Source organism: Chiloscyllium plagiosum, unplaced genomic scaffold, assembly GCF_037043375.1.
Source record: "Chiloscyllium plagiosum isolate Xiang-an unplaced genomic scaffold, Cpla_swu_hap1 HiC_scaffold_25, whole genome shotgun sequence".
Taxonomy (NCBI): Eukaryota; Metazoa; Chordata; class Chondrichthyes; order Orectolobiformes; family Hemiscylliidae; genus Chiloscyllium; species Chiloscyllium plagiosum.
The window spans coordinates 50528003-50541466 of NW_028270163.1; the positions used below are offsets into that span (position 1 = coordinate 50528003).

At 46.0% G+C, this 13464-nt stretch overlaps 1 protein-coding gene across 2 annotated transcripts in view; it reads left to right on the forward strand.

Moving 5' to 3' along the window:
- The window catches only part of hgs (hepatocyte growth factor-regulated tyrosine kinase substrate), a 55279-nt gene extending 47464 nt beyond the window's left edge, over nucleotides 1-7815 (forward strand). For both annotated transcript variants that reach the window (XM_043714998.2, XM_043714999.2), the window contains exons 19-22: nucleotides 1034-1167; nucleotides 3582-3695; nucleotides 4090-4185; nucleotides 5002-7815. In XM_043714998.2, coding sequence (XP_043570933.1) covers nucleotides 1034-1167; nucleotides 3582-3695; nucleotides 4090-4185; nucleotides 5002-5112 — 455 coding nt within the window. In that variant the 3' untranslated portion in view covers nucleotides 5113-7815. The remainder of the gene's footprint in view (nucleotides 1-1033; nucleotides 1168-3581; nucleotides 3696-4089; nucleotides 4186-5001) is intronic.
- Nucleotides 7816-13464: the final 5649 nt, after the last annotated feature.

A 13464-nucleotide genomic window follows, 5' to 3' on the forward strand; every position in this document is an offset into this window, starting at 1 on the left:
GGTTGGAAGGGATTCTAAGTAGGGTGAGAAGGTTTTTGTTTTGATGTTGGCTACCTTCCTGAGGCAGCGAGAGTGTACATGGAGTCATTAGAGGGAAGGTTGGCTTACTTGATGATATGGGCTGTGTTCAAAACTCTCTGTTGTTAATGTCAATTGTCAGTTACCTGAGAAGGTATGAAGTACCTTTAAGACCATCTGCTGCTGCTGCAATTTATAACCAGTAGTTTGCTAGGTCATCTCCGATTAGTGGAACTGATTGGACTTTAAATGCACATAGACCCGACAGGGTATAGCAACTGTTTCTTTGCCTGGTGCCACGATCAGAATGGTTTCACAACTTTAAAGTGATTGAATTAATAGCATAGTATCATAACCACTGAACTATCACATAGCAACACACTGTATTTGTATACTTTCAATGAAACATTCCAACACACTAATCAGAGCTTTATAAAACCACAAATTGACATCAAGTCACATTAACGCAGTAGGGACAGGTGGGCCAAAACTTAGTCAATTGTAGTTTTTGGGAGTATCATAAAGAAGGGAGTGGGGTGAAGGGGTTTATTGAGATGCACAAGAGACCAGTGTTCGAGGAGCACTGGGGAATGGAGAGGTTACAAAGTTAGGGAGGGATGAGGCCAGGGAAAGGATTTGAAACTCCGGAAAAAGAATTTTAAAATTGAGGTGTTGCCAAACTAGGAAACACTTATGTTAGTTATTTTAATCAATCGGTTTGGACGTATTATAACAGACCTCTGAGGCACACAGTACCTGAACATGAACCTTCGGACCCAGAGATAAGGACATTACCACTGTACCACAAGACTTTTTAGTTTGGGTTATCTGCTTTGGTTAAGTAGTTGTGACAGTCTGATCCAGTGTATTGAGAACAGCTCGGGCTATTCAGTTACACCATATCCAATCACTTCACACTCCAACGTGTTCTTTGTTCAGCTGGATAATGTGTGTTACTGGTTTATCTATTGTTTCTGTATTGTGTGTGTATTCATACATTTCCTGTGCACCTCAGATCCCAATATGGTGAATCCTTACATGTACCAGGCGGCAGCTCCAACCAGCCAGACCACTCAGCAAAGCCAGGGAGTGTCCACCACAAATACTGGGTATTCAAACTACCAACCAACCCCTACGCAGAGCTACCAGGCAAGTCTACATCCCGGTCCTCTCGGCTGTAGACCCCAGTTGGGTTTAATTATCTGTGTGAGGTGTGCTGGAGAATGAGCTACTTCTGGTGCTGGATTGAAGTGTTGGCACAGTGTCTCAAATCCAGCTGTCCGAGAACTGGTGATGTCTGATTGTCAGGTGTTCATCTCTTGTGGGATCTGTGTGAGCAGAGTAAGCATGGACCACAGAAACCACTCTCTGGTTGGTTCCCAAGGATGGAAACAACAAGAGTTAGATCAGGAGATGTGGGAGTGAAAGTCAGCCATTCAGCCCATCAGGTTTGCTCTGCCATTCGGTCAGCCCGTGGCTGATCTGACGATCCTCAACTCCACCTCTCTGCCTTTTCCCCCAACCCTTGACACTCTTACTGATTAGAAATGTCTCTGTCAACCTTGAATATGCTTAATGACCAACCTTGCCAGCCTTCTGCAGTAAAGAATTCCAGGGATTCACTCTCTTCTGAGAGAAGAAATGCCTCCTCATCTCTGTCCCAAATGGACAACCCCTTACTCTGACATTATAGCATCTGGTCCTAGAGTCTCCCACAAAAGGAATTCACTGCAGCACTTAAAGCCCCCGGCCCTCCTGGGTCATGAAGCTGCCTTCCGTGGTAGGATTACATCCGGACTCTCTCCATAAAGGTCTCCAGCCACGGAAACTTATAGTCAGAGTAACAAACCTGGGTCTATTCATTTCTTTCAACAAAATCTGGGATCTGCCAGGATTTATTTTCCACCAAATCCCAGTGGATGGATCACAGGAGTGGAGCACAGTAACACTGAGCCTCCAGCATTGCTGCTTCAGAATTCCAGATCATATTTCCGTCCTGTGCTGTCCACCTTCCGAGTTAGACTGAAGGATCTGTTTCTGTGCTGTATATCTCTATGACTCCAATAACAGGATTCCAAAATCAGAAAATCCAGCACAGTCTCAGTCCTGAGCATGCCAGATTTTGGTTTCACTTGGATCAATTTTGCCTTCATATTTATTTCTGTGGCTTTTATCCCAGCATTCTGAACTAAATGCCAGATTCTTCCCCTGCCCCACCCAAAGTTTGGCCCCTCTCTGTATATCTAGGCAGCTAACTCTGTCTCTTTGGATCCCCTGATGGGTGCCACTCACTCTTGTACTCTCTCCCACAGGTCTTTCCCCTCACTTTCTCGCCCCTTACACTCTCACACTCCTCATTCTTGCACACTGTCCCTCATTCTCTGAGATTTCCTTCGAGTCTCCTGGTATTGTCTGTTTCAGTGACATTTCCTTGTAATGCTGCAGCCCTGTATATGATACTCACACTGTACCCACTGTCTGAAGACAGTTGGAAGGGTTAAGGTTGTTCAGGTTATTGGTAAGAGGATTCATTGTCACCTACGCTTGTTAGGTGCAATGTACTGAAGGCTCAGTTTTGTTCTATTGTTACTAGTGTTTGACTTCCAGAACATGTTGTGATTTTGAACAGTATTGGGTGTTGGAGAATAGGCTGTCCTCTGTACCATGCCAAGCAAATGCTGAGCTATGGACCAACATGCCATGCATTGCGCAGTGAAGTGTGAAGGATACACTGGCGGTTTGTGAGAGGAGGGTGACCTTTTTGGTGTACTTGGTAGGAATTTCATTCTTGAGGATGTTTGGGTTGGCTCAATGCGGTTGCTAATTCTGCACTGTCAGCTAGTTTGGCCTTGCTGGTCTTCAGCAATCAAGTACAATAACCTATCACCTCCTTGGACACTGTCCGGTCCCCTCTGCTGAACAACAAGTGTTAAACTTACTTGGACCACCTTCTCCCCCAACAGTCAAATAACCAACAAATATTCACCACCTGGCTTGCATGACCAGCACTGATATCAAAGCTACCAACCAGCCCCTCCACAGGCCGAACAGACAAGTTGCACAAAATATTTGGTGTGTGGATCCTGATTTCTCTTAATTGCTTTTGCATTTAGGAAATGTGCTCTGGGCAATAAGAGCTTCACCTCCATGGGGGCTCAGTGTCTGACAGGAGAGTAGAGGAGGAGTCAAATTGTGTTGATTAACCAATTACTTTGAGTGTGTGTGTGTGTGTGAGAGAGGGGCCTATTCAGGCTTGTCAGAGCTCGTACATGTACGTGTGTGTGAGTGTGTGTGAGTGTGTGTGGCCAATTCATACTCTGTGCCAATGTGAGAGCTCACGTGTGTGTGTGAGGGGACCCATTAGGGTTCTGTGCCCAAGTCAGAGCTCATACATGTACGTGTGTGTGCTGGGGGCCCATTCATACTCCATGCTAATGTGAGAGCTTGTGTGTGTGTGTAATGGGATTGGCCTGGCTGTGTATGTGTGGAAGGGAATGCGTACATGTTTACACAAACAAGCTGTTCTCCTTCTGTGGCCGCTCACTCTGAATCTTCTGTTGCAGAATGTGGTTTCCCAGGCACAGGGTGGAACACTTTCCCAACCTCCGCAGTCAGGAGGATTGGGCTACATGGGATCCCAGTCTGTCCCAATGGGTTACCAGACATATAACATGCAGGTAGGCTGTACTGCTGCTTATCTTACTAATCACTGTGCCATGAGACCATCTAAAGTTTGATTACTGAATGATCAACAGTTCTGAGGTTAGAGAGATCATCAGTGAAACAGTTCATAATCCTTCAGAAATTCATTATCTCCCATCCTAAAGCACATAAAATGAATCTGTTTTCTGAAGTCAAAGTTTTGTATCTACCCACTTTTATATTTCAAAAATTGTTCTTTAGTGTGATTTAACTGGATTAATGAACTAAGTCAGAAAAGAAATGACTGTTTAAGCTCTTTGAGTCACCCTATGAAGAGAGACTGGCATTTATTGTGAATGTGTGGCTTGATATTTTATTCTATCTCTGCTTTGTTTTGTACGGTAAATACTCACACTGTTGCTCCAACAGAATATGATGTCTACTCTCCCAGCTCAGGATCCTGCCATGAGCAACTTGCCTCCACAACAGTCTTACCTCCCAGCACAGCAGCCCATGTATCAGCAGGTAGGTAGCGAACCAGGGTTTCTGTAGGGATCCAGGCTTCAGCAGTTCAGTCACTGGTTTTACAAACTGGTTTGCCTTCAGGGGAGAGTGGGGTGGGTGATTGGGGATCCTGCATTTTGTAAATGGACTGCTTTCCAAATTTGAGTTCTCTGCTTTGATAGACCATGAATGTAACTGTTAGACTAATGCACCAAGTTCTGATGTTGCTGTTGTGTTGCATGCTAACTGGTGTCTTACTGAGTTCCGAAAATGAACCGAAAGGAAATAGAGCACAACTCCCTACTACCAGGTTTTGGGGAGGGAGGAGTTGGTGGGGGAGAGGGGGAGGTGTTTGTGAATAGCAAGCAGCAACAAGATAATGATCGCTATCTGTTTTGATGCTGGTTGAGGGATAAGTACCAGTCTGGTTGCTGCTCATCTTTGATAAATCCCATGGGATCTTCTGCATTTACTTGAGATAGCAGGCAGGCCTTGATTTAACTTCATATCTGAAAATCGGCGCCTCAAATAATTCAGCAGCCCCTCCATACTGCACTGGAGGGTCAACCTGGATTATATTCTGAATTCCCTCTGAGCTGCCACCTCACAGTTTGGTGTGAAGTAAGTGTTGAGTCTGAAAAAAATCACGTCTGCACTGAGAATTCAAGAGCAATAAAGGGTGGGAGAAACCCCTTTGACTCATGGGAACGGTTTCTGTCTGGTTTTCTGCAGCTCCTGTCAGGGTGGCCAGGGACCGAGCCAGAGGCCTGAAGCACAAAATGGGGAGCAGTTGTTGTCAACCAACGTTTTTAACTCTTCTGTTCCCTTAATTTGCAGATGGCACCCCCTGGAGGAGCACCACCGCAGCAGCAGCAGCCGCCGCAGCCACAACAACAGATCCAGCAGCAGCAGGCTGGCTCAGAGGCACAGCTCATCTCGTTTGACTAACATCTCTCCAGGAGAGCGGGGGGTGACAGTCACCCTCGCACCAGGAGGTGCACGTTGCCAGTCAATTATTGGAGGGGAGTGAAGAAAAAAATTGGGAGTGTATGCTACCACTGGCTGGGTTAACATTTCAAATACACGCTGGCTTTCTTAAAGTTCTGATCTTCTGTGAAAGGCTCACATGGACTTGGCTACTGACCAGAAATCTCTAATTCCGCTCTGTGCCACCTTGGTGCAAATGGTCGCGTGTGAGAGAGTGTTGAAAAGGACACTACAGATGATCTTCAAGGCAGTAAACTTAAGTCGGATATTCGTGGTTGCAATGCCATAACTGGGGGTTGATGCTAACTGTGCATGTTGAACCATGAGGAGCTTTGTGAGAGCGTAGACAGGTGTTTGGATGGGATTTTCTCTTTCTTTTCTTCACCCGTCACTTTTTAAATCAAAAGTGGCTGTGCACTCTTGTTTTACGTTTGAGCCTTGGACCATACGAGCGGTTAGATGTGTAATGTGAACAGTGAAAGTGTTTGGATGTTTCCTCCTTATTTAATTTTCTTAGCTCTTTTGAACCATATTGTTGATCAGCTGATGGGATAACTTCCTGTGACAGGCTGCCTCTCCTGTCTCTCCTCCCCCTCTGCCTCCCAACACGTGCAAGTGTGCACACACAAACACAAACACACGTGCACAAAATCTTTCCTCCCCCTTCCTCTTGAAGCTGCTGAAATGTGCCTCTGTGGGTCCCGTCTGTCCCCTCACCACAAACTCTGTCACTTCTTGCAGATCTAGGGACACAGGAGACATCAGATAGAGACTCTGTCTGTACTTTCAGATACTCGTGAAACAATCCCAGAAGACTATTTCAGACAAGGGCAGGGGACTTCTCTCCAGTATCCTAGCTGGTATTCATCCCCTAGCAGACATTACAGCAACAGATGATCTGATCAGTTGTCTCTGTGCTGTGTGTGGGAGCTCACTGTTTGCACATTGGCTGCTACCTTTCCTAGACTAACGCTGTGATTAAATTTCAGGAAACCTTGTTTGGCTGTGTCCTGAGTCCATGAATGGCGCTGTCTAAACATAGGCCCTTTTTTCTCCCAGGAATGGCTTTGGTGGAAAGTATAATTGGACACTGGGTGCAACACTAGTCACAACTTTCCATCTTCTCACCTGAGTTTCAGCAGGCAATTAGACTCCAAGGTTGGGGGACTGGGTGTCTCACAACAGTTCTCACCTGGCATCTACACAATAACTTCATCATTAGAGAACAGAGCATGACTTTGTATTTCTATCCTCTGCCACTGTCTAGTCACGGTGTACTGCAGCAATGCTCGCAAATGGACTTCCCTAGCTTTCTGTGCCTGATGTCAGACTAAGCAGAGAGGGAAGTACCAGATAGCTAAGAGTTACCTTTTTGATTAACAAGCCTGAGAGTGTACCTGGGAGGAAGTAGGGACTTGGGTGTGACTGAGCAGAGGGACTCCCTCCCTGGGTAGGTGTCACCTCTGATTGAGTTGCAGCTTTTGTGTCCGGACATGGGTACACAAGCCACTCCCCACTCTTGCTCCATGAATCCAGTGGGAACTGGTCCCAGTATCCCACTCCAGCCCCCTTTTTTTAAATCCCTGTTTGCTGAGTGCTGTTGTCTGTCAACTGTTATCTGTTGTCCTGGTAAAACAAGTCACACTCTTGTTTAAACTAGTGAGGGTTAGCTGCCTCAATGAGTTTACCACTGAGCTGCTGACTGGAATTCAGAGAAAGCCAGTGGAATCATTTAGGGATAGCACGGCCTGTACTACAAACCTCTTGGTTATTTCTTCAAATGTTAGTACGTTGAATAAAATTAAAAGGTGTACAAACATTGGGAAGCCTCCTGGAGGCTCTGTGTATGAAACTGCCTTTACTTCTCAGTTATTGGTTACCCCTTTCCCTCAGTTTGTGGAAAAAGTTTTAAAATGTTGGGTAGGGGGTGGTGGCTGAAGGACAAGGCTGAGCCGCCATGACAGTTGGTACAAATTAATTTTTAATAAGAACAAAGGTTCTGATTGCACACTTTAAACTGCAGCTCCGTTGTCTGAGTGTACTACAGGCCCAGCTTGAACTGTGCAGATTGCACATTTTGATTAGGAACCCGTTCCTCTGGTTTTAAGTGACAGGTGGACATTGCAATATGGAGATAAACTGCTTGCTGACCTCAACTACACACCGCTCTCAGACGCTGGAGTCACAGGCACTCTGCCGTGGAAAGTTACTGTCCTCCATGAACTGTTGGTGCACTATAATGGAACTCAATATAGTTGACCTTAACCGGTAACCATCATCCATCTAGCAGATTATATATATATAGTGTAGTCACTCTCAGTTGTATATGCGTGTTCATTAGAACATAAACAAATGTCTAATTTAAAAAGGCTCATCTTCATAAATAGGACTGCATGTTTAAATTTAATTGTCTATTCATTTGCAGTATAATATTGTGTGGGATAATTTGCATTGTTGTGGCTTGGGTAAAGGGGTACAGGTTTATCCTATCTTTATCCTGGTGTCAGTAAGACGCTGAACACGCATGTTCTGTTATACTATAAATGAATGTGTCTCTATTCTTCTGTACTTTTTCCTTAATACAACACTGTTCTGCTTTCTCCACCGTTTCAGCTGATTTTGAAACCATATTTAATAAATGTTTTTTCCTCTTCATGTCATTCACTTCCATGGACTTGGTGTGTGCTTTAATGGAGAACTAAGACACCATGAGTTGTGATGATCTGGAAGGTATTGCTTGAAATGGTAATGGAAGGGCATTCTTGCCAAGTACATCAGGCTAAACACCATCAGAGAAAGTTGTGTGTATCTATGGGCAAGGGCAGTGGAACAGATGGCTTTCACAGAACCTGCAATGGCCTGATGGGCTGAATGGCCACTTCCTGCTTTTCCACAATTCCATGGTTCTCTGGTTGACATCCCACCGCAAGACACATCCATCAAACCAGACGTCATTCCCTTGTGATAGTGTCCCTACCTCTGGGCCAGACTCTGTTCAAGTCCTTCCTGCCCTAGTTGTGTCATATGTCTGACAGCTCAATTAAAAATATCGGAAAGGTGGCTAATAGGATCAACAGGTGAGATGGAGGGTGAGGTCAGAATAATGGGACTCAGTGCTACAGCTGGATGCTGTTGATTAGCTGCAACTATAACACCGCATGAACGGGAAGGCCAACTTTGTCTCAGTCTGTTTTAAAATTAAGATTGCACCAATGCATACTAGAAAGCTTGAAACAAGTTGTGATTATTGTAAAATTTACAGAAAAGAAAAACAAGCTTTTTTTAATATAATCTTTCCTGAATGTAGGTTCTTCTGAAATGTAGCCCATGCTAAGCAGAAATTGCTGAGCAGCTGCCATTTGGTTCATGGAGTTAGATAAAGATGGATCGAGGAGACTCCTGTGGAGCCAAAACTTCAATTGAACCAACTGGTTAGTTACTGTGCTGGGATCTGTGACCTCCAAACACCTAGAGAGTCATCTCTGGGGTGAACAAATTTTGAACAATGCTGCAAGGCACAGAATTTAAATTCTATTTGACTATCTGCCCACTTCTTTTTGAAACCACAGTTTTGTATCTTTTTCATGCTTTCCTCTCCCAGTTTTCACTTCATTAATTATTCCTGATTCCACTGAGCATGCAGTCTCATGCATGCACTTTGGAGAACACATAGAGCTTGTACATTCTGCACTTCGGACTAGAGTTTAAACCAACAGGTGCCTCTGATGAAGCTTTCATAGCTTTTCTGTGTTCTGGCTACCACCCTTCAATATAGCCATCGGGAAAGAACCTGTTCCAAAACAGGATTTGTACTTTGAATCTCATGTTTGTGGAAAGGAATGTTAGTCGTAAAGTTTGTCCTCTTGCAATAACAATCTGTTTAAGGTCAGTACCTAATAACCTAGAACTTGGGAGGAGAAACAGTGTCGTTGGCCCTTCAAACCTATAACACCATTCAGTAAGATCATGGCTAGTCTGGTTTTTCTTTCGACTCCATTTTGTTCCCTTCACCCCAGAAAGTTGGGCTCTTTTTTAATAAAAATTCTAAATTGTTATTGAATAAATTTTAAGGGCACAATTTCTACTACTTTCTAAGAAAATGCATTCCAGAGAAGAAATGTACTCCTTATCTACCTTACAAGGGAGACTTCTTAGAATTATAGTCATAGAGATGTACAGCACAGAAACAGAACCTTCTATCCAACTCATCCATGCTGACCAGATATCCCAACCCAATCTAGTCCATTTGCCAGCACTTGGCCCATATCCCTCTAAACCCTTCTTTTTATATACCCATCCAGATGCCTTTTAAATGTTGCAATTGTACCAGCCTCCACCATTTTCTCTGGCAGCTCATTCCATACACACACCACCCTCTGCGTGAAAAGTTGCCCCTTTGGTCACTTTTATATCTTTCCCTTCTCACCTTAAACCCATGCTCTCTAGTTCTGGACTCCCCCATCCCAGGAAAAAGACTTTGTCTATTTATCCTAACCATGCCTCTCATGATTTTATACACCTCTATGAGGTCACCCCTCAGCCTTCGACATTCCAGGGAGAACAGCCCCAGCCTATTTAGCCTCTGCCTATAGCTCAAATACTCCAACCCTGGCAACATCCTTGTAGATCTTTTCTGAACCCTTTCAGTGAATAAATCTGCTAAGATTTGCTTTCCCAAAATGCAGCACCTTATTCTTAAACTATGACTCTAGTTTTAGCCTGGGAGAAAGTGAGGACTGCAGATGCTGGAGATCAGAGTTGGAAAATGTGTTGCTGGAAAAGCGCAGCAGGTCAGGCAGCATCTAAGGAGCAGGGGAATCGACGTTTCGGGCATAAGCCCTTCTTCAAGATTCCAGAAGGTACAACACATCTGTTGGTTCCCTTTGATCCACTGTGAATGTTGCATGGTCAATAAAACTACTACATCCGTTTCGTATGCTTTCCCTTTTCCAAAGCCATGATGCATTGTGATTTAATTATACTGTTGCAACAGCCCGCACCTTTCAAAGACAGGCTTTAAGCTAACTGGCCCTTTGGTTTCTTGCTTTCAGCCTTGTTTATTCTCCCAAATTAAAGTGCAAGACTTGCTATTTTGCAATGCTCTAGGATTTTCCTAGAATCTAAGGAATTTTGGAAGATTACAACAAAGATATTGGTTTGTTCCATCACTTCTTGTAAGACACTAAGATGCTGCATCTGATTCTGGGGTTTTGCCAGTCTTTAGTGCCAATAGTTTTGCTTGCACTTTTCCCCTGACAATAGTGAGTGTTTTCAATTATACTAGGGAAATTTTCAAAGTCTTCTGCCATTTCTTCATTTTTCATTATTAATTCCTCAAATTCTCTCTTTTACAATACTGACACCAGCTTTAGTTTTTCCTTTCGTATTGAAATGCTAATAAAAACTGCATGATATATCATAAATGATCTGATGAAGGGCTTTTTCCCGAAACTTCGATTTTCCTGCTCGGATGCTGCCTGACCTGTGCTTTTCCAGCACTACTCTAATCTAGACTTTGATTTCCAGCATCTGCAGTACCCACTTCTGCCTGTATCATAAATGAGTTTGAGTTTTAGCCAAATGCTGAGGGCACTTCCTGCAGCATTAATGCTGCAGGGAGAGAGCATCAATCCATTAATGCTGCAGGAAAGCCCTTAAAGACTTTTTTTTAATTTCAAAAACATACTTTATTCATAAAATATTTTGATGATCTGTACAATTGGTCATGCCATACATCCGTAAACATTCCATTTCTTGGTATACAGAGACAGAGTAATCATTCATATATACAGGTCTGTACCATTACATATTTAGCTGAGGCGTCAGCAGAGCCCAAATGACTGCGTGGGCCTTGGCGGCAGCTGCCCCAAGCTTCAGCGCGTCCCTCAACACGAAGTCCTGGAGCTTGGAAAGTGCCAGTCTGCAACACTCAGTCAGGGTCAACTCCTTCAGCTGGAAGAGCAACAGATTTCGGACTTCACCGAGTTGATGATCCTCCAGGCACAGTTGATGATCGTCTCGGTGTGCGTCCCGGGGAACAGGCCGTGGAGCACAAAGTTCCGCGTCACGGAGCTGCTCGGGACGAACCTCGACAAACACCACTGCATTCCTCTCCAGACTTCCTCTGCATAGGCACATTCCAGAAGGAGGTGTGTGACAGTCTCGTCCCCCCCGCAGCCGCTTCGAGGGCAGCGTGCGGTGCGGCAGAGAGTCTGGGCGTGCATAAAGGATCTCACAGGCAGAGCCCTTCTCACCACCAGCCAGGCCATGTCTTGGTGTTTGTTGGAAAGTTCTGGCGATGAGGCATTCTGCCAAATGGCTTTGACAGTCTGCTCAGGGAACCGCTCGATAGGATCCGCCCTCTCCTTTTCCCGAAGGGTCTCAAGGACACTACGTGCTGACCACTTCCTGATGGACTTATGGTCAAAGATGTTTTTCTTCATAAACTTCTCCACGAAGGACAGGTGATACGGAACGGTCCAGCTACTCGGAGCGTTCCGCAGCAGCGAGGCCAGGCCCATCCTTCGCAACACCGGGGACAGGTAGAACCTCAGTACGTAGTGACACTTGGTGCTTGCGGACCGAGGATCCACGCACAGCTTGATGCAACCACACACAAAGGTGGCCATCAGGGTGAGTGTGGCATTGGGTGTATTTTTTCCCCCGTTGCCCAGATCTTTGTACAGCGAGTCCCTTCGGACCCGGTCCATCTTTGATCTCCATATAAATTAGAAGATGGCCCGGGTGACTGCAGAGGCACAGCTTCTGGGACTAGGCAATGACAGTGCCTCACACCTGATGACCAGGTTTTTCCCCACGATGGAGAGCGATCGTAGCTTCCATCTGCCCAGTTTCTGCCTCACTTTGCTGATACGCTCCTCCCAAGACTTGGCGCACGCTCCAGCCCCCCCCCCCCCCGAACCAAATACCCAGCACCTTCAGGTGGTTGGTCCTGACGGTGAAGGGGATCGAGGATTGGTCGGCCCAGTTCTCGAAGAGCATAGCCTCACTCTTGCCTCGCTTTACCTTGGCCCCCATGCCAGTTTGAACTGGTCATATATGCACATGAGTCTGCGCACGGACAGCAGATCCTAGCAGAAAATGGCAACGTCATCCATGCACAGGGAGGTCTTGACCTGCAGGCCCCCGCTGCCAGGGATAGTCACCCCTCTCAGGCTCACATCCTTCCTGATGGACTCGGCAAATGGCTCTATGCAGAACACAAACAAGGCAGGAGAGAGAGGGAAGCCCTGCCTAACTCCAGATCTCACTGGGAAGCTATCTGATTCCCACCCATTGATTGAGACTGCACTGACAATGTTGGTGTAGAGCAGTCTGATCCAATTGCAGATTCCCTCCCCAAAGCCCATTTTGGAAAGAACATCTCTCATATACGTGTGTGATATCCTGTCAAAGGCTTTCTCCTGGTCCAGGCTGATCAGGCAGGTGTCCAACCCTCTGTCCTGCACGTAGGTGATCGTACCCCTGAGGAGTGCGAGACTCTCAGCGATCTTCCTGCCCGGCACAGCACAGGTTTGGTCAGGGTGAATCACCGACCCCAGAGCAGACCTGACCCGGTTGGCGATTACCTTTGACAGAATTTTGTAATCCGCATTCAACAGTGAGATTGGTCTCCAATTTCTGAGTTCCTCCCTCTCCCCCTTCCGCTTGTAGATGAGGGTGATGATGTCTTTCCTCATGGATTCGCTCATGGTACCTGCTTGAAGCATACTGACATACACCTCCAGCAGGTCCTGGCCAATCAAGTCCCACAGAGCAGAATAGAGCTCGACCGGTAGGCCGTCACTTCCGGGAGTTTTATTCTTTTCAACGGACCTGAGGGCCTTGGTCAGCTCGGCCAGAGATAGCGGCTGGTCCAGCCTCTGCCGTGTTTTGGCATCTAAGACCTCCATGATAGAGGACAGGAACGATTGGGAGGCTGCGCTGTCGGTAGGCTTCGTATCATACAGACTGGCATAGAAGGATTTGCTGATCCTCATGACGTCAGCCTGAGATGACGTTATCGAACCATCTTCATCCTTCAGGCTGCTGAGCACGGAGCTCTCTGTGCACCTTCTGAAAGAAGAAACGTGAGCACGTCTCGTCCTGCTGAACCGAGCGGATCCTGGAGGTCTCCGAGGCAAAGAGCGAGGCTTGCTGACCCTTCACCTCCTTGAGGTCCTCCATGACATTGACCCCCAATGTCTGCAGCAGGAGCACGTTCTGCATACTTTGCTGGAGCTGGGACAGTTTTCCCCGCCTCTCTCTCACCTCCTGAATACCTTTGAGGATGAAGAACCTCTTGATGTTCCC